This window comes from Xenopus laevis, chromosome 1L (genome assembly GCF_017654675.1).
Source record: "Xenopus laevis strain J_2021 chromosome 1L, Xenopus_laevis_v10.1, whole genome shotgun sequence".
Classification (NCBI taxonomy): Eukaryota; Metazoa; Chordata; class Amphibia; order Anura; family Pipidae; genus Xenopus; species Xenopus laevis.
In genome coordinates this window covers 208,423,333-208,449,707 of record NC_054371.1, presented here as the reverse complement: position 1 = coordinate 208,449,707, position 26,375 = coordinate 208,423,333, and the positions used below count along the sequence as shown (strand labels likewise).

General features: G+C 38.6%; 1 protein-coding gene across 4 annotated transcripts in view; it reads left to right on the top strand.

The window, feature by feature from the left end:
* ddx4.L (DEAD-box helicase 4 L homeolog) overlaps positions 1–16,685 on the top strand; it is a 55,804-nt gene extending 39,119 nt beyond the window's left edge. For 3 of the 4 annotated variants that reach the window (XM_018233784.2, XM_018233731.2, XM_018233699.2), the window contains exons 18-25: positions 1,430–1,584; positions 2,025–2,154; positions 2,955–3,121; positions 6,820–6,965; positions 8,170–8,269; positions 10,387–10,657; positions 11,998–12,084; positions 16,296–16,685. In XM_018233784.2, the coding sequence (XP_018089273.1) occupies positions 1,430–1,584; positions 2,025–2,154; positions 2,955–3,121; positions 6,820–6,965; positions 8,170–8,269; positions 10,387–10,657; positions 11,998–12,084; positions 16,296–16,367 (1,128 nt within the window). In that variant the 3' untranslated portion in view covers positions 16,368–16,685. 4 annotated transcript variants of the gene reach the window in all.
* Positions 16,686–26,375: the final 9,690 nt, after the last annotated feature.

Below are 26,375 nucleotides of genomic sequence, written 5' to 3'. Positions count from 1 at the left end.
TCTTGTTTGTGCACCAGAATGAGACACCTGATGTACTACATCCCCATGCCCTGGTTACACAATTAAATGGTGACGAGAACGGGGGAATGTGGGGGAGAGCAGTGATGTCTAGGAGGTGCTAAATGGAAAGTGAAAGTAATTGTCTGCCCCGCCTCTATGCTTAAGGCATCGAGGAGGGGCAGACAATATTTGACAGCTGAGATTTTTAAATGAGTTTACAACAGCTATGAATCCTTCAATAAAAATAGAAATGTGATTTCATGTTTAATTTGAAAAGGACTCTTCCTTTTTACAGATTTTTGTTTCTAGGGGACAGGTCCACTTTAAAGGAGAAGGAAAGCTAAAGAAGCCGTTTATTGGGATTAGCCACTATAGTGCAAGCTATAACACTGTATTTATTCTGCAGAATGCTTTACCATACATGAGTAAACCACTTTAGAAGCTTTGTTTAGTATAGGAGCTGCCATATTAGCTCGGTGAGAGATCACTTCCTGCCTCATTCTCTCCCTGCTCACTCATAGCTCTGGGCTCAGATTACAGCAAGGAGGGGAGGGGGGGGGGAGTAAGGAGCAAACGGAGCATGCTCAAGCCCTAGCCCTGAAGTCCATGTGTACAGAATAGAAGAAAAGAAATGCCGTGTTTGTTTTGACACAGGACTCAGAGCAGCATTACTTTAAGGGTTTACTGGTATATTCAGGTGGACCTTTCTGATAAGGCTTACTTAGTTTTTATCTTTCCTTCTTCTCCTTACATTGAATCAAAACTTTAGGAGAAACTGGTTATAATTGTCACTGATTATCAATGAATTCTCATTGAGCATGCACTGGTTTCTGTGCTGCTATGTAATGTATTAGTAGTTGATCCCTAATCTCGGGTAACAGATGGTTGTCCAAAGCAGGTGCTGTTGCACCATGACATGTTGTGGTCGTTAAACCATTATCTGCCATTTTGCCCTAATGAATGTACATTAGAAACCCTCATTTTACTTTTTCAGGGAACCAGGAAAAAAATTGTGTAAAATCAGAGAAATAAGCATTTAGCTAGGACTAGAAAAAATTTGTATAAAAGGTGCGAAAATTTTAAATCAGGGCATGTAAAATAAAGGTTTCGCTGTAATTGATATTCTAAGCAATGATTTTAGATGAGTAAATGTAATTTAAAATTGTTTGTAAACTGTCCCTGTTTACTGCTTGTGAACCACGTTTTGTTTTATGTTCCTCCGACTTTCACTTCCCTTTACTTTAATGAAAAAAAAAAAAAAAAACTGTCCCTGTGTTTTATTAGGGTGTGGCACAGTTGTCCGTTATTTCACTTAAATTTCTTTTCGAGAGGTCTGTAAGTCTTGATTATTCTGGGGTCCAGTTTTTTTCTGAACTTTTTTAGTATTCTGATTATTTTTGTAATGCAATACTTTGTATATTTTTTGTAGGCTGCTTTTCTTTTGCCAATTCTCAGTTATATGATGAATGAAGGAATTACAGCTAGTCAGTATTTACAACTTCAGGAACCAGAAGCCATAATTATTGCCCCTACCAGAGAACTTATTAACCAGATATATCTCGATGCTCGAAAATTTTCATATGGGTATGTTTTTTCATTTAATTTTGTCAACAAATTATTGATTTTTTCTTTCTTTCATTGGATAATCTGAGCAGTTAATTGCAAAGACTGTGAATGTTTGTAAGAATGTAAATGGGTTTATCGCTACCTACTAGTGATGTGTGCGGTCAAGAAAACCTCGACCTGCACCCACCTTCCCCCCTCCATTTCTAAACCTGTGACGACCTGTCCCGCCGATGATGTCACAAAAGGGGAGAGTCTATAAAAAAGGAAGCCGGCAGTCTAAGGTCGCGGACGGGGAGAGCAGGCAGAAGAGCTCAACCAGAACCCGCCCGCGACAAGGTCTACATAATCTGAAATGGCAACTTGGAAAACTTGCAGCCATGGAGAATCTGGCTAAGAGCCCCTGCTGAGAAAAGTCCTTGAGATTTTATGCTAAAACTATTTTTGATTTTTTTTTGTAGAACCTGCGTGCGTCCAGTAGTTGTATATGGTGGTATACAACCTGTACATGCAATGAGGGACGTTGAAAAAGGGTGCAATATACTTTGTGCAACCCCTGGAAGATTGCTGGACATAGTGAGCAAAGAAAAAGTAAGTATGAAAACTATTCACTAGGCAGTATATGTTTCTGTTATATATTTTAGCCATAGATATATTCAGTTTTCTGATTGTAGGCAATTAAATAGTTTAGAAAAATCGTTGCTTCTAAAAACCCTTAATGGTAGACTTGAAAATTCTGGCTTTTAGTTTTTGGATATTACTGTAGGGTCCAGTTACAGGTCAGCAAATACAATAGAGCCATAGTTCTCTCATAAATAAGCCACTTTGTATCTGCAGGTTTCCCTCATATCCACCCACAAGTCTTAAAAAAATAAATAAATCATGGGTCCAGCAACATTTGCACTTACACAGAAATCGAAGCATGTCAGTCACCAGTGTAGCAACACTCTTTTGTATGTACACTGTACAGATCTTTTATATTAATAGATTGTGGTGTGCCAAGTTGTGATAAAGAACCTAATTGTTCCCTTTGCCCCAAAACACATGCCTTTAGTTTAGCCCGGCACTTATGGTCTTAGACTTTGTTCTTTTATCAGCTGGCCTGAAGTTTGGTTACCCTTTGTGTGACACCTACTCTAGTTACATATTTTACTGTTTTTCTGTACTGTACAAACTCTGCCCTTGATTGCACCGTACATTGTTTTTTAACCTCTCAAGCTGTAGTTATATACCTCCAGCCTTTGAAATGTTTCCGACCTTTACCATACCGATAACATACTGTATGATTAATAATGACATAACTTGCATTTGCTTTGTACTGGCAGTTCTATGTATGAAAGACTAAACTGACTCCGTATGTGTATCAATATATTATTTCCTATTTTGTTAAGATTGGCTTAAGTAAGCTAAGATATCTAGTTCTGGATGAAGCGGATCGCATGTTGGATATGGGATTTGCCCCGGAAATAGAAAAATTAATGACAAAGCCAGGAATGCCAACAAAAGAAAAGCGACAAACACTAATGTTCAGTGCTACCTATCCTGAGGAAATTCGGAGGTAATGTAGACTAAATGGTTTGGGTAAAGCCTGTACAGGTATGGGACCTGTTATCCAGAATACTCAGGACCCAGAATTTTCCAGATTACTTTCTGTAATTTGGATCTTTATACTTTAAAGAAGAAGGAATGGTTAAAACTAAGTAAGCTTTATCAGAAATGTCTATATGAATACACTAGTAAACACTCAAAGTAATGCTGCTGAGTCCTCTGTCTAAAGAAACGCCATTTCTTTCCTTCTATTGTGTACACATTGGCTTCTGTATCAGACTTCCTGTTTTCATCTTAAAGTGGACCTGTCACCCAGACACACAAATCTGTATAATAAAAGTCCTTTTCAAATTAAACATGAAATCCAATTTCAACTTTTTATTAAAGCAATCATAGCTGTTGTAAACTCATTTAAAAATCTCAGCTGTCAATCAAATATTGTCTGCCCCGCCTCTATGCCTAGGCATAGAGGCGGGGCAGACAATTGCTTTCACTTTACATTCAGCACTTCCTAGATGTCACTGCTCTCCCCACATTCTCCCGTTCTCTTCACCGTTTAATTGTGTAACCAGGGCATGGGGATGGACATCATGTCCCCTATTCTGGTGCACAAACAAGATTTTGAGATGATGCAAGGTTTGCCTTAATAACAGTGTCCACAAAATGGCTCCTGCCTGCTTTTTATAATTATGAATTCCCAGATTGAAGGAAACAAGTTTCAAATAATTTATATAGTGTAAATAAAGTTCATTTTGCTTGACTAATGTGATAAAATAGGATTTTGAATAATTTTTTTGGGTGACGGGTCCACTTTAAACCTCCAGGGCTTGGTTTTGAGCATGCTCAATTTAATCCTCTCCCTCCTCCCCTCCCTGCTGTAATCTGAGCTCAGAGCTATGAGCGAGCAGGGAAAAACTCGTGCAGGAAGTGGTCACTGCAAGCTTATATGGCAGCTGCTATACAGACAGTGTCTAGAGCTGTTTACTCGGGTATGGAAAAGCATTCTAATGATTAAAAATGGCGTTCTAGCTTGCACTGTTTTGGCTAATCTATTGGCAATAAACTGCCTTAGTAGCTTTCCTTCTCTTTTAAGTCTGCTAGAAAATAATGTAAAAATTAAATAAACTCCGTAGGCTAGTTTTGCTTCCAATAAGGATTAATTATATCTTAGTTGGGATCAAGTGCAAGGTAATGTTTTATTATTACCAAGCAGGTAATAATCCATTTCTTAGGATTATTTGGATGACATGGAGTCTATGGGAGACACTGCCTTTCTGTAATTCTGAGCTTTCTGCATAACGCGTTTCCGAATAACTGATCCCATGCCTGTATATTGTATTGCCACCTAAATCATACCAGCAACAGTTTTTCCTATAACAAAATTTTGAGATGTCAAGTTTGCAAATTACATATAATTCATTTTCTGAAAAATAAATTTTTTAACATTCATTACAGAATCCAACAAATTTAAGTAAATTATCAAAGCTAGATGACATACTTTTCCCCCCTTATAACACTATGTGGAACACAGGAACTCTTTGGTAAAGTATCCACCACTAGCAGGCAGAAAATTAGAGAAAACACTGACTCTATGACTGACTCTGTCCTCCTTTGGCTGATATACCCATAGCGATTATGGGAAGTGACCAGCCTTGTTCTGGCACACGGGTTAGTCTGAGTCAGTCTTGATAAGCTTCCCCTTATGTTTGTCACTGGACTCTGTTGGTTTGTGGGGTCACACCGCTACAATCCTGCTTTACTGCATTGAAAGTTCAAGAACCTGTCCAGCACCAGCAGAGTTCCTTTCTGTGCAGCATCATTTGCAATGGTATTATTGGTGAACAAAATTAATCTCCACACCCTTCCACTTCCTACTTCTGACTGCCCTCTTTCCTCCTTGTGGATGCCCACAGAAATCCCCCAAAGCCAGCCCATTAAAGCGGTTTTTCACCTTTAACTTTTAGTATGATGTAGAGAGTGATATCTGAGACCATATTTTTTATTACTTGTGGGTTTGAGTTATTTAGCTCTTTATTCAGCAGCTCTCCAGTTTGCAAGTTCAGCTATCTGGTTGCTAGGATCCAAATGACCCTAGCAACCATGGATTGATTTGGATGAGAGACTGGTATATGAATAGGAGAGGCCTGAATAGAAAGATGAGTAATAAAAAGTAGCAAATGTGTAGACTTACAGAGAATTTGTTTTTAGATAGGGTTAGTGACCACCATTTGAAAGCTTAAGTCAGAAGTAGAAAGCAAATAATTCAAAAACTTTAAATAATGAAGGCCATTTGAAAAGTTGCTTAGAATTAGCCATTCTGTAACATACTAAAGTTTAATCAAAAGTTGAACCACCCCTTTAAGAATTGAATACTTAGCATGCGTCAAAAGCTGCAATCTAATGATGTGCAGGTCAACAAAATGTCAACCTGGCAAGTTCCTCCGTTGACCTGCGTCCGAGGGTATAAATAGAGGCTGCTGGAGGAGGTATAAATAGAGGCTGCTGGAGGAGGTGTAAATAGAGGCTACCGGAGGAGGAGGAATAAATGGAGGCTGCTGGAGGAGATATAAATAGAGGCTGCTGGAGGAGGTGTCAATAGAGGCTGCTGGAGGAGGTGTCAATAGAGGCTGCTGGAGGAGGTGTCAATAGAGGCTGCTGGAGGAGGTGTCAATAGAGGCTGCTGGAGGAGGTACAAATAGAGGCTGCTGGAGGAGGTACAAATAGAGGCTGCTGGAGGAGGAAATAGGCAGTGTAAGGTCACGAGTAGGCAGAGTGAGAGGAGGAACAGCTCAACCAGAAATGGTCGGCGACCCAGAAAGTTTGTGCGGAAATCCGCCAGAACCTGCTTGTCCCATGGGCTTTGGGTTGGCCGCACATCACTATTGCAAACACCTTCCCGCTGCTACTAGGCTACAAAGACTAAGCATGTACTTCTCATGGTACTTCCAAAGGTCATTTTCCCATGTTTAGGAATCTCTCATCCCCTATTGAAGAGCTTGCAGGGAAGACTTCTCCCAGGGCACTTATGATTGCCCTGTAAAGTTTTCTGTCTGTATAGATAAACCATGAACATAAGGCATGACATAAATACACTCTCAAATTAAATAAACAGCTGGAAGCATCATACTCTCTTGTATATAGGCAGAGCAAATTCAATTAAAATGATAAAAATTCCAAAATTGCTGTTTCCCTTACAAACGCTACCATTCATACTAAAAACAGAAAGAACTCAAGGATATTGTGGCACTTTTCCATGCTTTCAATCGATATAACAAAAACCCCTGCATTTATATGTTAATGCTACAGCCGACAATGCACGGAGGCCTAAATGTCCCAGATTTTAAACTATGCAATACATGAGAATCCTGCTGGATTGAATACATTCCACATCAAATTATATGATGTAAGTTATATAGATGCAGGAAAATGGAAACAACAGTTACCTGATCTGGATATGGAGGAAGTCCTGGGAGCACTGTGCCATTTTATGGAGGAGCTTCCTATGGCATCCTATAGAGAAATATTAAAAATTCTGTACTGTTGTGAAAGATATTCTTCACTAACCCCCTCTCAGCAATCTGTTGTGCATTGCTTAGATTTTATATAAAGCTTTTTAAAATCAATCTTATAATACATGAGCCATATTTCTAAATGCATTGTGCTCTTTGATGTAACAATGTTTTTGGTTGGTGTCTATCCTGTATGTAGGTTGGCTTCGAATTATTTGAAATCTGAACATTTGTTTGTTGTGGTCGGATTAGTTGGAGGAGCTTGTAGTGATGTGGCACAAACAGTTCTTGAAATGCGAGAAAATGGAAAGATGGAAAAGCTACTTGAAATTCTGAAAAGCTCAGGTACAATATGTTTACGTTAAAAGTGCTTTATACAGTGCTGACATGTTCTGCGCATATTTACATTGTCGATACATCATTCACATAATTTACTGCCCGTGGGATTTATAATCTTACATATGCACACTGTGATAAGTTTTATCAGAAGCCTGTTCTGTTTGTATGTATGTATGTATGGAGTGTGAGAGGAAACCTAACAAGTTAAGCAAAACTTGTCATTTTTAAATAGTACAACTTTTCGTTCATGCTTTTTTTTCAGGCAGTGTTCTAAAACTATTGGTTTGTTGGTCAAGGTTTGCCCAGGTGCTGAATAAACAGATCAGAGCAGGGAAGGGTCAGTTTTGAGAGCATTGATAGAGCAGTAGATTGTTCCATGTATGGCTGTTTAGATATTGGAAACTATAATGCTTTTTTGTTGGTGACTTCAAACCTAAAGCTGGCCATAGACGTGCCGATTTTATCCTTCTGTCCGAACGATCGTGCGTTGCAATCTCCCGACCTACAACTAACCATTCAGATTAAATAATATAGTACAAAGAACGAATAAGACAATGTTCTGCCTTTTAATTGACAGACAACAATCGTACAAAATTTATATCTAACAAATAGTAGCAAGTCTCCCATTAATATCGTATAGGAAATACATGCAGAGAGATTATCATTAGCCAATATAAATCTAAATTGCCCCCAACCACCGGGCTGCGGCCCAGAACCGGGAAGTGGGCTGCCGAACAATTAACGTGGTGTGCAGAATTGAATAACGGCGCGCCAAATTGGACGCCCCCCCAACTGGTCCTTACAAAAAAATTTGGCTCTTGGTCCCCAGGCCAAAAAAGGTTGGGGACCCCTAGACTAAACGACCGATTACGAAAAATGTCGAGACGCACACAGTCAGAAAATAAAGATTTGTATGACTTTGTCTTTGCGTCTATGGCCAACTTTAACAATGTTAAATGATGACATGGAAGGACCACAGTAAGTAAAGAAAGTTTCCTGCATTTATCTATGTAGAATTTACCTTTTTAAGATAATTAATCCAGAATTTAAATCTATTTTGTGCATTAAACTTTTTAGATTAATTTGCCTGTTACTATCAGATTTGAAAATAGCAACGGTAGTCTGTAATCACATGCACTGGACAAGAATTACAATATTTAATGTGAGCAATATGCAGACATGCTAATTATTCATTTAATCTCCCTTGTAGAGAAAGAGCGAACTATGATTTTTGTGAATACAAAAAAGAAGGCAGATTTTATTGCTGGTTACCTTTGTCAAGAGAAATTTTCATCAACAAGCATTCACGGGTAAGAAGCCGTTCAAATAAAACACCGTAGCTATGGCATTTGGCATGTATTAAAGCAGATCTCAAAAATATAATACTATGCAACTTTCTCATATCTATAGTTTGTAATTGAAAGCAGTATTATCCCCCCCCCTGACTCTAAACCATGTAGCAGAAGGTCTCCTCTTGGTCTGTTATTAAGCAGGCCTCTGCTATAGTGTTTCTACTATACTGAGGCAGAACCAGTAGTGCAGAAAATATAAACAACCAAAGAAATGCAAAGTTGCAAACTGCTTATTTCATGTGTGTTCAGATAATAATAAAAACTTCCTTTGAATTACTGATTTGTTATTGTAACAATAAAGATAATAATCTTGATAATTTATGAGGGCCTCAATAAAACTGTTGTACGTCATGAAAGAAAATGTTATTCTAAGCAACGCTTCAATATGCATTAATAAAAAAAAACATTTGCTGCTTTAAAGGGGTTGTTCACCTTCCAAAACTTTTTCAGTTATCTTTAGATTGCTCCCCAGAAATAAACACTTTTTTCAATTACTTTCCATTACTTATTTTATTTATTTATTTTTTTACAGTTTTTCCAAAATCTGTCTGGCAGCTCAGTAATTCAGGTGCAGATTCTGAACTGTTACAATTTTGCAACATTTAGTTGATACATTTCTCAGCAGCATCTGTAGAGTATTAGCAACTATTGTATCAATTCTAACAGCTGCCTGTAATGAAACCCACAGATTCTGTTCAGCAGGGACAAAGATAAATGTATCAACTAAATGTATCAATTTAGAACAGTTTACAGGGTCGGCGACCCCCCCTCCCAGAGCTGCTTCAGAAGGTGAACAATAACACTTCACACTTTAATATTAGAAAAACGGTCACACATAGAAAGTCATTGGAAAAAGTCTTTATTTCTGGTGATCTATCTGAAAACAACTAGTTGTTTGAAGGTGAACCACCTCTTTAAAAATGGTCAGTATTCTCGCAAGTGAAACCTGTTGCTGTAAAACTTTCTGTAAAACTTGCTGTTAAACTTTCTAAACAGCCAGACACTTCCTTCAAAGCAATAACACTTATAAATAACCTTTGAAAAGCTGTAATGTACAGTAAAACCTCAATTTTACATCCCCTAATTTTAAGTTATCCCTAGTTTTTATGTGGTCCCGCCTATATATTATGCATAATAAATTTCACTGATTTGATATAAACATTTCACCATTCATCCAAGTGGCTTCTCCAGTTCAGTTGAGTGCGAGGGAATAGTGATGTGTGGGTGGGCCTGAAAACTGCGGGACCCGCTGTGGGGTGGGTTTGGGCCGACTTCTGCACGAAATCTTCAGGCCGAAGTAATAGGTCGCAGGCAGGGAGAGCAGAAGAGCTCAACCCGCACCTAGTACTTCGGCCCCTTAATTTATAGACTCCCACCTCTGCCCCGCCCCTTTTGTGATGTCACATCAGTAACAAGAGGAGGGTTGTGGGTGCACTCCTAAGGCCATATAAAAAAATATTTAAATACAATAATCCCCTGTCTAAAAAAAGTAGAACAGGGTTTTTTTATTACAAAGCTATGATCATAAAATTGGTAAACCGCCATACCACGTCAAGGTAAACCCCATACGGCGGTCCCTAACTTGTTTACCTGTGATCAAAATATAAAACCTTGGTTTCAATCTGTGGACTAGATCCTCCCCCGCCACCTGCATATGCGGCTTTTGAAGGGGAGACTGCCCAGACCAACGCCCATTTAATAATAAAAAAAAAAAAACAGCAGTAAGGCACAAGTCTATAAATAGAGAGGGAACAGCGGGCCGGTGCGGTTTAAGAGGGGTCGGATACAGGTCGAGAATTTCTCAACTGCGCACCACTAGCAGAGAATTCTCTCATTTTAAACCCTTGAATTTAAACGTTAAATGAATTAGGCTTTTCGATATGGCATTTTATTAGAAATTGTTACATACTGGTGCCTGAGGCATTCCTCCAAAAGGATTTTCATTTCACCCTGTGATAGTTAGACATTTGTGTTCTCAGGATTCGATTTTAGCCTAGAGGCTAAATTACAAGTCTGTCATTCCACAAGAATCCATCTTTATGCGAAGTATAACTTTATGCCTTTTTCCTTCATAGTGATAGAGAACAATACCAAAGAGAGAGTGCTCTCTGGGATTTCAGAACTGGAAAGTGTACTGTTATTGTCTGCACAGCAGTTGCTGCCAGAGGCTTGGATATTGAAAATGTTCAACACGTGATAAATTATGACGTTCCTAAGGAAGTTGATGAGTACGTCCATAGAATTGGTCGTACCGGTCGCTGTGGTAACACCGGAAAGGCAACATCATTTTTCAATGTTCAGGATGACCATGTGATTGCTCGTCCCCTTGTGAAAATTCTTACCGATGTGAGTTACAAGCATTGGCTGGGGTTATGTGAAAGTTCACTGGCCAAAATTAAATGTTAATGTTGTTCTCCATTTAGCCATATGGCTTTTCTTTGTAACAGAAAATAGAATGTCTAATTAGTAATCAAGTTACCAAGTCTTCTATTTTGTGTCAATGATCTTGTAGAAATAGTCCTAACCAGGAACAAGTTGTTTGGCTCTAAAAACAAAAAGGCTCTTAATCATCCATCTGAGAATGGAGACTGTTGTGCCTCTTATTGGCTCCTAATGTTACACGCCGTGTGTTTTCTTTAAGAAAAGCAGGTTTTACTAATGACTTCTATTTTCATGGGATATGCTATAGACTATAAAGCTCACGGGCTCGCTTGTAATGTACATTTAGGGCAAATTGCTGTTGTTGGGATCTGCAAATCCCCGAAGTGTCGGGGAACCTAAGCAGAGGTTCATGAATTCAAGCTCCAATTGTGTTCAAACATTCTTTGGGTCTCCTTTGGCTCATGATATAGTAGTAATTCACCTTGCTGAAGTTCAAGGGATATACATGACCGTTTATGAACATGTATTGCTTTAGTTCGAGGGAATAGCAAGGGATATTGCTGTTCAGGCTATTGCTTTGAACCCCCACCACCACCAGTTTGGGAATCAATGATATAGGGTTTTCTGTGGAGACGGAAATTTTAGGAAAAAAACCTGTTTTACTTTCGAAGATTCTTCTGCTTTTGCATACAAATTAGTAGGACTCCACTTTCCTATTTCAATTATCAGAAATCCGCATACCACCAAGCATATGTGTAGATATGTAGTGAATAAAGTACCCCCTATTGTAAAATATAAGGATATTATAAGTCACCGAGGAGTTCCATGACCTTTTATACAGGTCATGGAACTCCGAGGTTACTTCTAATATCCTCATATTTTCCAACAGGGGGTACTTTATTATAATACACAGCTTTTAGTGAGTCATGTGACAAAAATGACATCACTAGTCACTGTTTATAAGGATATCGTTTACAAGATATTCATGGCTTTTGTGTATTATACATGTGTACATGTTCCCCAGTATGTAAATGACGTATTGAAGCTTTAGATGCATTTTCCTTTCTGGGTCTGTTCACGCTAAAGTGGATGAATCCACAAGGCATTGGATATGTAACCGGAAAAGAGAAGTTATTTCTTTATTATACAAAATCGCAGGGGGCACAGGTTAACGTGTTTTCTGCCAGCGATGAATGCACTCCTTGTCATATCATTTGTTATTGATTGATACTTTTGATCATATTTCTTTAAAAAAAACTTTAATGCTTTTATTCTGAAAATGCCATTTGTTAAATTTTTTACAGGCTCATCAAGAAGTCCCTGCTTGGTTAGAAGAAATTGCCTTTGGGGGCCATGGAGCTTTGAATAGCTTTTATGCAGCGGACTCTATGGTACGAATATTTCTATATGCCCCAATTCCACCATTGGCTGTTCCTACGTAATAACATAACGATCCACACCAGGGCCCACGTGCAAGCAGAGCAGCCCACTGGTGCAGTTTTCAGCACAGATTTGCATTGGTGCAACAGTCTGAAGTGCCGCAAGGGGTTGTGGGCCCATGTGCAATCGCACCCCTGGTAGTTCTGTTCCTAGATTTACATTTAAAGGGGTTGTTCACCTGCCAAAATCTTTTTTTTTTTTTTTTTTCAATCTAGTTATTTTCAGATAGTTCACCAGAAATAGAATAATTTCAATCACTTTCTATTCGTGAACGTTTTTCTAATATTGAAGTTTGATGAAGTTTAATGTCCCTGCTGAGCAGAATCTCTGGATTTCATTAAAGGCAGCTGTTTAGAATTTATACAATAGTTGCTAATATTAATGTCATGTCTAATGTAGTTCAAGGCACAAAATGTCTTAAATATATTTATAAAGGGTTGAGTGCAGAGGACCTCTTGTATTAGTCTAATGTAGCAAATTGTAACAGTGCAGAATGTGCACCTGAATTACTGAGCTGCCAGACTCACATACGAATATTAAACTTTATCTTACATTTTGAAAAAATGGAAAGCTATTAAACTCTTAAAACAAGTGAATTGAAAAAAACTGCTTGGAAGGTGAACAACTCCTTTAATAATCTGATAAAGGCTTACAGACCCTTATTGTATATGCTTAAAGGGATACTGTCATGGGAAAAAAAATATTTTTCAAAATGAATCAGTTAATAGTGCTGCTCCAGCAGAATTCTGCACTGAAATTCATTTCTCCAAAGAGCAAACTTTTTTATATTCAATTTTGAAATCTGACATGGGGCTAGAGCTAGGCATATTGTCAATTTCCCAGCTGCCCCAAGTCATGTGACTTGTGCTCTGATAAACTTCAATCACTCTTTACTGCTGTACTGCAAGTTGGAGTGATATCTCCCCCCTCCCTTCCCCCCCCCCCCCCAGCAGCCAAACAAAAGAACAATGGGAAGGTAACCAGATAACAGCTCCCTAACACAATATAACAGCTGTCTGGTAGATCTAAGAACAACACTCAATAGTAAAAACCCATGTCTCACTGAGACCCATTCAGTTACATTGAGAAGGAAAAACGGCAGAATGCCAGAAAGCATTTCTCTCCTAAAATGCAGGCACAAGTCACATGACCAGGGGCAGCTGGGAAATTGACAAAATGTCTAGCCCCATGTCGGATTTCAAAATTGAATATAAAAAAAATCTGTTTGCTCTTTAGAGAAATGGATTTTAGTGCAGAATTCTGCTGGAGTAGCACTATTAACGGATGTGTTTTGCAAAAACATGTTTTCCGATGACAGGATCCCTTTAAACACTAAAATGAACTAATCACACAAACCTTAAAATCACACCCAAATAAGTGGCTAGTAAGTATAGTAAACAGTACATAAATGGAGGAAATTCACCTAAAGTGCTCGTAAACCCACCTTAAGAGAAATTCAGTAAAGGTAAGTAGTCTCAGAATCCAGAAAATGACAGCCGTGGTACAGAGAGGGAAACTATATACTTTTATACCAACATTGTATGATACACGGGGGAGTATATAGATAGTAGGATTATTTTTTATTTTTTTCCAAGCCCCCAGAGGGGTGAGCTGTAGCACGATTTTGTTCTGTTGGGGTGGTTGGAACATTAATCCTCTTAATACTATATTTGTGCTTTATTTCTATATTTGTGCTTTATTTCATGGAACATGTCGTAGAGCTCATAGAAACGGTCAAGTTTGTAGTGTAGAGCATGAATGCAATGAAAGTGAGACATCAGCCTGTTCTTAGGGCCTGATTAGAGTGGGGAGATCTTGTGAGCTGGGAAGAGAGTGAGCTGAAAAAAGTAGTGAGACTGTGCAGTTCTACAGGGAGGAAATAATGTGTTGCCCATAAGATTGTGCTGCCACTATTAATATTTGAGGCATATAAGAAAATACTTCTTTGGTTTTAACCACCTAACAAAGCCCCACTCACAAAGTGTTGAGTTTCTTTGTTTGACACTGTAAACTTGGCCTTGAAACTGCTTTGCAACATATACATAAGATGGAAGTTTTTTTCCTGGATACCTGTTAGGGTGCTCTCCCTCATAGGCTCTTGCACACTTGCATTTTTATGTGTTTGAGCAGATATGAACACATCAGCATTGAGTCCATTATTATCTGGTTGTACACAGGAGCATTTGGAGTTGTTGTTTTTTTTTGCCCTTTAAACGCAACATGCTGCATTTTCTTGTGCTAGACACAAGTTCAGAAGACAATAAAATATATGGAACTGACAAAAACGCACTTCTGTGTTTAAAAAAACTGCACAAAAATGCAATATAGGTCGTTATACATGTTCAGCATAGGTTTACGCATGAACGGCCAGTGTGTACAAGTCTTTACACTGCTGTAAAGCGACTTTTGTTGGATGGAGTCTCTAATTGCTTTGCTGCATAAAAACTATCTCTATAACCATTTCCCTCATTTTCTCCTTTAGACTCCTTCACCTTTCAATTGGAAATTAGCATTTTGATCCATTAGTCATGCTGCATGGCTGATCATGAATCCATTAAGGGCACTGGCACAAGCAGTGTTTTGTCAATTGTGCAAAATCATCTGATTCTGTCAACAAAAAATTGCAGACGGTATTAGTTCTCATGCGATCCCGTCAGATGCTGCAACACCATTGGACTTGATTGCATGCGGTCATTCACATTGTCTGCAATACAAACTTTTTTAAAATAGATATTTTGTTGCCTGAGGAGGAGACAAATTCCCACAGTCAGCAAAAAGCCGTTGTGCTTCAAATAATTTCTAGTTATTTTATGTAACATGACGCCCATTGCTGTTCACTGTGCCTTTGCCGTGTGATAATGATAAAATAAGTGGCTTGCAGAATGGGGATAATGCAGTAGTTAAAGTTAAAATTTAGTATATGATGAAAAAAAAACCCCACCAAGGCATATTTAACTCTCTTAAGTCTTCTAAATCTCTTAAGTCTTTATTAAGAAATAACTTGCCGAAACTCTGCTTATGCTCCTCTTCAGAAAAGGAGACAGGGCGACAATCCATCGTGCAGCACTGGATTTCTCCTCCCTGGCTGTCGCCCATATTCTACTGACAGCATGTGATGGAGCGTGGGAGAGCAACAAGGGACACTAAGCCTTCCGAGGCACTGTGACACCAACTAGCCTTTGGTCGGCCCACTCCCAGCAGCAGCAGCACAGAGGAGCAAGTGAACCAGGTGTCCAACATCAGCAGTAGGGCCAGCAGCGCAGGAGGAGGAGATAGAGGCACCAGTTCAGCCTCGGCTCCCCTCTGCAGGCTGCACGTTCTCCCATGTCTGCCACCAGCAATGCATGGATTGTAAGGGAGCAATGCGAAATGTTATTGCTAGCCATAACTTACTAGCAAGTATTCTTTAGAGCAGTGAGAGATTGAGGCTCAGAATGAATGACTCGATAAGACCTGTCACTTTGATTGACTGCGAGTCGCAGCAGTAGCGCAGGGTGTTTGTAGCCGCGCTGATAGAGACCTGCAATGAGAGCCAGTGAATTGGATGATTTTATATGCCCCGAGCTGGCGGCAGTGTGGCCTCAGAAAGCCTGAATGGTGCACTAGTGATGGGCCTGCTGGCTTAGGGAGAACCAGGCACCTCAGCTGGAGAGAATCCCCGGGGCTCCGGCCTCCCTACAGACACTGGGGACAAGAAGACACGGGAGAACATGCTGCCTGCAGTGGGAGCCAAGGCCGAACCGGTGCTGCTACCTCCTCCTACTGCTGCTGTTGGACACCTGGTTCACTTGCCCCTGTGCTGCTGCTGCTGGGAGTGGGCCGACCAATGGCTGGTTGGTGTCATCGTGCCTCGGACGGCTTAGTGTCCCTTGTTCGCCCACCCTCCTTCACATGCCGTCAGTAGAATATGGGCGATAGCCAGGGAGGAGAAATCCAGTGCTGCACGATGGATCGTCACCCATCGCCTTTTCTAAAGAGTAGCAGAAGCGGAGTTTCGGTAAGTTATTTCTTAATAAAGACGTTGTGATTTTAAAGTTAAATATGTCTTGGTGTTCATTTTTTGTTATATACAAAAAATTAAAAAAAATATTTTGAGATTACTAGTCCTTTAATAACCGTGTCCCAGATAAATGCATCTACTCATTTTGGCCTTTCATTGTAGGGCGAACAGGCCGGAGGAAATGCCGTCACTACTCCTTCATTCGCACAAGAAGAAGAGGCTAGCTGGGATTAAATAGTAGAATCAAATTGCAGAATTCAAATATTGTTAAAATGTTTAAAAAGAAATCTTGTTTTATAACATCTTTTCCAAGAGCTGAAATGACGAAAAAACTCCTTATGTGAGAATTATCAATCGCAAGCAGAGCAAGTTATTTGATTTAGTTTGAACCTTTAAGAGAATGTGTTTACATTCAACTTGGCCATCATTTATTTCATTAAAACCTTTATTGTTTAACTGCAACTGAAAGTTTGACTTGTATAATTATTAAACCAAGTTTTGTTTGCTTTTTCTTCCAAAACAAGCACCAATAAACCCACATCATTCTGAAAACCGAAATGTGTCTCTGGTTTCTGCCACATTAATACAACTCCAGAATTCAGAAAATAACAATGTTTGAAACAGTCAAGGTAAATTCGTAAAGGGTTTTTTTTTTACCTTCCAACACTTTTTCCAGTTCAGTTGCTTTCAGATATTTCACCAGAAATAACTTTTTCCAATTACTTTCTATTTTCTATATGTGAGCGTTTTTCTTATATTGAAGGGTTAAGTGTCATTTTTACCTTCTAAAGCAGCTCTAGAAGGAGGGGGTCGCCGACCCTTTAACTGTTTTAAATTGATACATTTAGTTGATACATTTCTTATCCTTGTCCCTGCTGAGCAGAATACCTGGGTTTCATTACAGGCAGCTGTTAGAATTGATACAATAGTTGCTAATACTCCACAGATGCTGCTGAGAAATGTATCAAGTAAATGTTGCAAAATTGTAACAGTTCAGAATCTGCACCTGAATTACTGAGCTGCCAGACTCAAACACCAGAGACAGGGACATTAAACTGACCATTAGATCTTGAAAAACCAGTAAAAAATTTAAAATGTTAAGTAATTTCTTGGGAACAATCTGAAAACAATTGAACCGAAAAAAGTGGTTGGAAGATAAACAACCCCTTTTGGGTAAGGTCACACTGAGCATTTCAGGGAGATTTAGTCGCCTGGCGACTAATCGCCTCGTCTTTGGTGACCAATCTCCCCGAATGCCTTCCCTCACTCTGCGTTGGCTAAAATGAAAAATCACCGGCGCTAATCACACGCGGCGACTATAGAAAACGAATCGTTGCGTGTGATTACTGCCGGTGATTTTTCATTTTAGCCAACGCAGAGTGAGGGAAGGCGTTCGGGGAGATTGGTCACCACAAAGACGAGGCGATTAGTCACCAGGCGACTAAATCTCCCCAAAATGCTCAGTGTGACCTTAATGTATATATTGCGTGTGTAAGAGCAGAATACTGGTCTTCAATGTAGATTCTTAGAAAGGGGAACCCCTTGTATTTTAAACCTTTTAAATGCCACAGAATGTAGAATCTGTTATGTGAATACAAGTACCTAAGTGCCACAGAACATTCCCTTGCTAACTCTGTTAGAGGTTTAAATAAAATAACCTGTGAAACCACAAATCCCCAATGCCTTGAAGTAAAAGGAGAACCAGGGGGAATACATGCATTTTTTTTTTTTTTTTAATTTTTCCTGGTTCAACTTTTACTACAAAGCTTTGGGGATTTGTGGTTTTATAAATTATCAATTAGAATATTTAGTTATTTGTCGGTGAGATGGGGTTTTACTGCTTTTCCTCTTTTTAATTAGATAACAATCTAATTAGACTTCCGGTTCGGCGCCTGAGGAGAATGGAGGCTTGGAAGTAGAGCTCCATCTTAGCAACCAAGTGACAGCAATTCATAATCGGCTAACCTTCTTAATTACAAATGGGAGGTTAAGGAGATAAAGCACACTTACTGCTGGCAATTTCGGAGGAAAGTTTGGCCCCAGTTGAGGAGTGTGAGCCAAGAGTGAGGAGAGAGGTTGGCAGAGAGTTCCCTTGTCGGTAATGCAGTGCTTGAGGTAAAACCAAGCCTGAATAAGTTGCAAAATGGCTTAACCGTGTCTGTCGGTCCCCTGCTGTGTCACTATCCAATTCTGCTACGGAGTTGTTGTTTCAGCCGGCTGAATTCCCTTCACAGATGTGAGGTACTTCATGCGCCATCTTGTGGCCAAAATGCTGCATTACACCTGGGAACCACTATATAAAATAATTAACTTCAGCAAAGTGGTTTTTGTGATTTAACACTTTCTACAGTGCCTACTCTTCCCTACTAGTGACTCTTCATTATTAAGGGGTCTGGTTGCACTTCCTCATACTAGCTGCAATTATACACCTGCCTTCACCCAACCTTCAGTTCAAACTTCAGAGGAAAAATTTATTATACCTTTAAAGGCAGGAAAAAAGGAGAAGATGAGGGGAGACAAATAATCAAGAATTAAAAAAGTAAAAAAAAATAAATAAAATAAAATACACAAAATATAATTTAAAAAAAAAAAGTGAGCAAAGTGGGGGGAATCAAACACACTTGACACAACCCAGCCACTTGGAGAAATTAATATAAGCAGAACTATTGGCCTCTACTTCCTGCACCCCGTCAACGGTCTTTGGCTGTCAACATACCAAAGGCTAACATGGCAACAAGGTTTAACGGCAAAACATATGAGAGAGCCCACAAAAAGTCTCTGAAAAGTTTGGAATCTGATTCCTCCATTCTAAGGCATTCTCAAGAAATCCCTTTACAAAAGTCGGATACGAGGGAAGACTATTCTTTAATAGCTAAAGAAGTGGCTAGACTAATAAATCCTGTTATAGAATCGACAATCAACACTGCAGTTGACAAATTACAGTTGGAAATAGGCAAAATCTCCCAGCAATTGGGATGCCATGATAAAAGGTTTTCGGAGTTGGAATCTGTTGTTTCCTCCATTTACGATGACTCCAATAAAATGCAAAAGAAAACTGATCAACTGGATAATAAAATGCAAGGTTTGCTGTTGAAAGTCGATGATCTGGAGAATAGAGCACGAAGGAATAATTTGAGATTTGTGGGCATTTCTGAATCGCATAAAAGACTCTCTAGCGAAGTTAGTTTCCAAAATTATTCCCCAGAAATTGGGCATTTCTCTGAACACTGGAATGAAATTAGAGAGAATTCACAGGATCGGTCCCTTTAAAGAAGACCATGTCACCAGACCAAGAGTGGTAATAGCTAAATTCCTCGACTACGCCGAAAAAAATAACCTTTTCCAAATGTATAAAAAATCCAAAGGCCTGGAACTGGAGGGTAATAAAATACTCATCTTCCAAGACTACTCATTGTATCTTTCCCAAAAGAGAAAATAATTTTCCAAGACCTGCCAATCTTTGATAAAACAAAACATTAATTTCTCTCTAATGTATCCAGCAAAGTTAAAAATGATTCTACCAACGGGAACACGCATCTTCAGTGACCCTAAAGAAGCGTCTCTTTTTGTCCATCAGTTGGAACACAAATGGCTAAACAGCTCAAAATCTATCCAGCCAATTCCTAACTCTCCAAAACTCAACGCCCTCCCTCAGAGACCAAAGGGATAGGAAGCAGGAAAGATCATCACAGCAGACTCAAGGTCCCTCAAAGGAGCCTAGACGTGACCTGGGTGGAACTCAAAGATCAAGGTCCAGATCCAGATCGCCTTTTTCATCTATAAAAATTTCTCCACCTCCTTCCAGCGAAGATGATATGGTGTTTGAATCTTAATAGTCAAAGGGTGTTGCAATCTGGATGGAGATTATTTTAAGTCCAAAAACTTCTTTTTAAAAAGAGAGGTGAATGACCTCTATTCCAAAGGAAAAAAGGAGGTCCTCCTACCTGTGTTTTTTGGTCATGTTACTTTATGTATGGTATACTGTTATAGTTAATGTCTTAATCTACAACATGTTTTGTAAAATTTGGTATTTAACCATAGGTTGTGTTAAATTTAATGTTATGAAATGTGTATCTACAGTTATTGTTTCACGCTCAGTGAGTATTGTCTCTAAAACTAACCTCAAAGTTTGTGCATACATACTCATCTATAAGCAACTGTTAATCAAATAACAAAATGACTCTAAATATTATTTCTTGGAACATCAACGGGTTGAACCACTATATAAAAAGAAGAAAAATCCTTCAACACCTTTAAAAGCTTAAATTGTGATATAGCCCTCCTCCAAGAAACGCATCTTAACGAAGTAGACAATGATAAAATGTCTAGAGACTGGGTTGGTGAAATAGCTTTTTCCCCAGCCATTAAAAAGAAAGGAGGAGTGGCTGTGCTATTCCATTGCAAATTAAATGTCCAAATTTTGACGGTGCATAAAGATGAGTATGGCAGATTTGTGTACGCAGGGGTCCTGATTAATGACAGAAAATGGCACTTTGTCTCTGTATATGCCCCAAACCATTCAAAAGAAAGTTTTTTTTTCTGATTTTAGAATCTCATCTATCCCACAGTCCAACCTAATTTTAGGAGGGGACTTTAATGAAACTCATATTCACTTTCTCGATAGAACTGATCTGAACCTAAAAACCCAAGGTAAAAAATCGAAATGGATGAATGAATTGCTAAATACATCCAACCTTATGGATATTTGGAGATTACTCCATCCAACTGAAAGGGAGTTTTCTCATTTTTCTCCTCAATATAATTTGGGTACCAGAATTGATTATATATTAATTTCCAATAACTTAATAGGTAAAACTGTAAAAGCAGAAATAGGTGCCATTAATCACTCTGACCATGCCCCGATTTCAGTTTTATTATCTATCTCTAGAACCAAAAAAGATTTTGTTTCATGGTCTTTCCTGGTACTGTTGGCAGATCAACCTGAATTTTCTAAAATGCTATCTGAAAGATGGGACCTATTCCTTACTGAAAATTCCCAACATAAAGACAACCTTCCCTTGATGTGGGAAACATGGAAGGCGATTATCAGAGGTGAAATCTCCTCCTATAGGGCCCGACTCTATCATAAAGTAAATGATAACTTTTTCAAATTGAGTATGCAACAAAAAGACTGCTACCTGAGTCTAAAATATTTTCCTTTTCCCAAAAATGTTAAAAAATTCAAGGAGATAACCTCTTCACTAAAAGCTTGGTTAACTTTAAGAGACTTCTTTTCTAGTTACTCAAAAGCTAAATTGAATAACTGTAGCAACAAAGCAAATAATGTCTTAGTTAATCTCTTTAAGAGCTGGAATAAGAATTCTAAACTGATAAAAGTGAAAGATAAACTGGGCTCCTTGACCAATAACCCATCAAAACTAGTAGAAATATTTAAAGAATTTTATGAATCCTTATACTCCTCTCCAGATTACAACCTTGTCAATAGCACTAAATTCTTTGAAAAACTTCAGATGCCATTGATCTCACAAGAACAATTATCCAATTTAAATAAACCTATACTAATTGAGGAGGTCTCAGATGCAATTAAAAATCTGAAGAAGAAAAAAGCAGGAGGGCCAGATGGTTTGCCCCCCTGTTTTTTTACAAATTATTAAACACTAAAATCTCTCCCTTTCTGACAGAGCTCTTCAATGACATTTTGTTATCCGGAAAGAAGCTCCCAACAAGTACACTGTCTAATCTGATAATCCTTCCTAAAGAGGGAAAAGATCCTTCATTTCCTACATCTTATAGGCCAATATCACTCCTAAACCAAGACATTAAATTGTTATCCAAGATTTTAGCTGATAGACTTTCTCTAATCCTACCATCAGTAATATCCGAATCCCAAAATGGCTTCCTAAGAAAGAGGTCTGGCATAAAGAATATTAGAGCAATTCTCTGTGCTATTTCCTATGCCAAAAATCACAAAATCCCATGCACTTTTATCAGTCTTGACGCTGAAAAGGCTTTTGATAACGTGGTATGGGATCATCTCTTTGATTGCCTGGAACGCTTTGGGATTACGGGCCCCTTTTCCATCTTTATTAGTTATATATACTCTTCTCCAGAATCCCAGGTACTAATAGTCCCCCATATTTAAAATTCATAAAGGAACAAGACAAGGATGTCCTTTGTCCCCATTGCTTTTCAATATCTCTCTAGAGCCATTGATTAGAGCGTTAAATAACATGATTTCTTTTCAAGGTATCAAAATCAACAAAGTCCATTTGAAATCTCTTGCTTTTGCTGATGACCTGTTATTGATTACTCAAAATGTCAATGACTCACTGGGGGAAATCTTCAACTTTCTCCAAGAGTTTGGATCCTTTTCAGGATATAAAATTAATGCCAATAAATCAGAACTTCTGAACATTAATGTAAATATTTCAGGATCCCTGCTACGAAAATGAAACATTAAACTCCCCAAGTCCCATTTAACTTACCTAGGGCTCGCAATTCCTTCAGATTTGGGGAAGCTCTATACTCTGAATTTCACTCCTGCTATTAATAAGGTGCTTTCTCTTGCAATAAATGGGTAAATGCTCCCTTGAATTTAAAAGGGAAGATAGCGCTATTTAAGATGCTAATTTTCCCTAAACTAATCGACCCACTGGTAAATTTGCCACTTCTGTTGAAACACACAGATATAAAAAAATTGGATTCATCCTTGAACAGTCTTATCTGGGGGACTAAGAAACCTAAAATTGCTCTTTCAAAACTACGATGTCCTAGCGAACAAGGGGGGTTGAAAGTTCCAGATTTTAGGGCCTTCAACCTTGCTTCAATCACTAGATATCTTATCGAGTGGATATATGGAGGTAAAAGATTTACTAACCCGGAACTCAAAATATTTCATGAAAATAACCTTAACATCTTGACAGTTGCTCACACAAAGTGGAAAGAGGTGCCCGTTACTTTTAAAACGAATCCCTTATTCAGAGACTCGCTGTCCACCTGGAAACTCTTGTTTTCAAGTCACAATCTAAATCACATGCAGACCCCCTTTATGCCCCTACAGCTCCTGTGGAGAAATTGTAAAATGGGTTATCCTTCCCTCCTTCCTAATAAGAAAAACAATCTACCTTTATTGATGGAAGATGTTGTAGATCCTGCCAATGGTAACTTACTAAAATGGCCCGAGTTTAGAAGAAACAACAACCTAAAGCCAGGTGATCATTCTATGTACATGTTTATTAAGAGCGGTTTAGTTGGAGCCCAAAATAAGGAATCTTATGTTCTTCAGAAATATTGGCTCACAAGGTCAATGAATGTTGAAAATCCTGATTTAATGAACATAGATCTCATTTCTCAAATATTTTGGTCTCCAGGAAACAGGCAACCCCATCCACTAAAGAAAGTGGCTGAAAAATGGTCTGGTTACTTACAATCTGCAATTACTCCTTCCCATCTCTTAAATTCCATTAGTAAATATAACAAGCACTTAGTGTCCGAAAACTGGAGAGTACAACATTTTAAATTGGTTCACTTGGGCTATGGGAAACCATATAAAAAGTGCTTAGGTGTGGGTTCTCAGACTTTCTGTCCGAAATGTACCCAACTAGATGTGGACCTATTTCACTACTTATGGTGTTGTCCAAAAGTGTGCAAGTTATGGTCATCCTTGGAAAAGTTTTTGATTCTAAAATTAAAGCTTAACATTAAACTTAACCCTAAATTTGCACTCCTACATTTGGATTCCCCAGGACCTGGACTAAAGGAACAACCGAATTCCCTGAGAGACCCATTGTTAAGTCTACTTTTGTTGTTTACAGCTGCTACTAAGAAACTTCTGTTTTTAAATTGGCTGTCCGAGTCCATTCCTTCACTGGCAGACATTCTGTCTCTCCTAAACCAACTCTGCTGGCAAGAAGCAATAAGGATTAAATCAGCAGAACCACATCTCAAACAGTCATTTACTGAAACTTGGTCATTATTCTGGGATCAAATTGACTCTAGTTTCAAAGCACGCACATTGGGTTTGTTACATTTATAAGCTAATCTTTGCTGGTTCAATGGATATGTTTATATATTTTCTTTGTTTACAGCCGTTGCTTTATGCTGGTATATTTTAAAATTTAGTAACATTCGCTGAGCGTTGTTTGGTGGTTTGGTTGCTTGGTTATATGATTAGATTTTAGATGGCTTCACCAATCATATTTACTCTTCATTTTCCTATTAGGCATTTTTGCTACAAGTTGTATTGGTGTGCCTCATTGTTCTGCTTTGATCTTTTGTTGAAATTCCTGCTTGTTTAACGTGATCTAATTATTATACCTCCGCACAAGACAAGTGAGTTCTTTAAAACTAGCAAGGACATATAATTTTTTTTACTAAACAGGTTCGTCTGTCAGTGGTAGGAAAGCTTTTAAATGGGGCAATAAGGAATAAGATACTTGACTACATTGCTAATCAGTAGTTTGTGCCAGCATGGTTTTGTGCAGAACAGATCTTGCCAGACTAATTGAATTGCCTTTTATGAGGCGGGAGCAGAAACATCAAGTTTAGGATGGCAGTGGATGTGATCTGTTTGTACTTTGCTAAAGCTTTTGATACAGCACCATGCAGAAGGTTATTAGCTGAAGGATATATTACAAAGACTGGTGGTAAATGGAACATTTTCTAATTGGACCAGTGGAGTACAGTGGGGGTGGGGTTTGTTCCATGCAAGATCTTGCCACTTTACAGAGCAATTTGACTAGATTTGAAACTGGGCATCAAACTGGAAAATTGTTGATAAATGCAAGTTTATACACTAAGGGGTTTATTTTTTTGGGCATTTATTGAATGGCAAAAACCTGAAAAATCAAAAAATCCGGCATCTCAGACCTGCTGAAGTGGCATATAAGTCAATGGGAGAATTCCTGAAGATATCTGGATCTGTGCTGGGTTTTGTTGAATAAGCCGAAGATTTCCTGTTTTTTCGGCAAGATAAAAAAAAATCTCTTTTCTGGTGAAAAATCTGAAATGTGTACATTTTTTGGGTTTTTTCCCCGCAAAGAAATTTTTTGGGAAAATGTATTGATAAATAAGGGGAAAACCCAGAGTATTTTTCAGAAAATGAGATTCAAACTTTGATAAATGGGCCTCTAAATGGCAGTGTGTTGGGATTTTCCTTAACTGAGAAGGATCTCAAGGTTTTTGTAGACAAATCTAATCCCAGGCAGGGGTCAATCTCTGGCCACTAAGGGCTCTTACACACAGGCGGTTTTACCTGCGCTGCGCTTTCTTCTGTTCAGCCGCAGGAGTAGACACAGTCAATTATTGTGAAGGGGCTGTACTCACACAGACGCATGTAAGTGACAAACGCAGGTAAAATACAACATGCTGCGTCCCAACCTGAGTTACGTGCGTTTGTGTGAGTACAGCCCCCTTCACAATAATTGACAGTGTCTACTCCTGCGGCTGAACGGAAGAAAGCGCAACACGGGAGCGCAGGAAAAACCGCCCTGTGTGCAAGAGCCCTAAAGCTAATGTTCTGTCAATAAATTGCTTATTAAAAAGAATAAATTCGATCCATTACAATCAATCAAATGTTTTAAAAATTTGCATCTATTCGAAGTAGAAAAAATACAACCCTACACAATCTCGAATTCTGATAAATAAGCCCATTACAGAGTTTGGGTTTTCCATGGAAAAAAAAAAATAATGCTTACGAGGGGAGATTACACTTTACAAGTACATTAGAGGACATTGTAGACAAATCGGGGACCTTTTTACCCATAAAATGGATGAGAAACTGATTTCTGGAGTGTTGCTTTACAAATGTGTTGGTGCTCTGCTGGGAGTTGATCTATACAAGTCAGAAAAGTCCATAAAACTAGATACATCTGATATTGGCATATTTGGGATTCATGTGATTTTCCAACTTTCATTCATAAACATTTGAGGTACATTCCTGCAAATATTTTCAAAATGTTTCTTTTTTTCAGTGGTAGAGTTAGGACGGTATAGAAAGCTCAGGTTTCCTGGATGTTATTTTCCCTTGAACTAAAACTCCCCTGATCCAAGGAAATGCCCCTAAAGTGAGAGCAGCTTTTTGGCACCGAGTGCAAATAAAACAGGACATTCTGCAGTAGGGTTAAAGCAAATCTTTATTCAGTTCAAGGTGCTATGCAACTAATAGTCTTCCTAAATGTATTTTTCAGCCGATAAGAGACGGCATTTCTCTTGTCCAATAACAGCTTATTATTCCATGTACAAATGTAACTAAACAGTTATAACCATAAATAATACTATAGT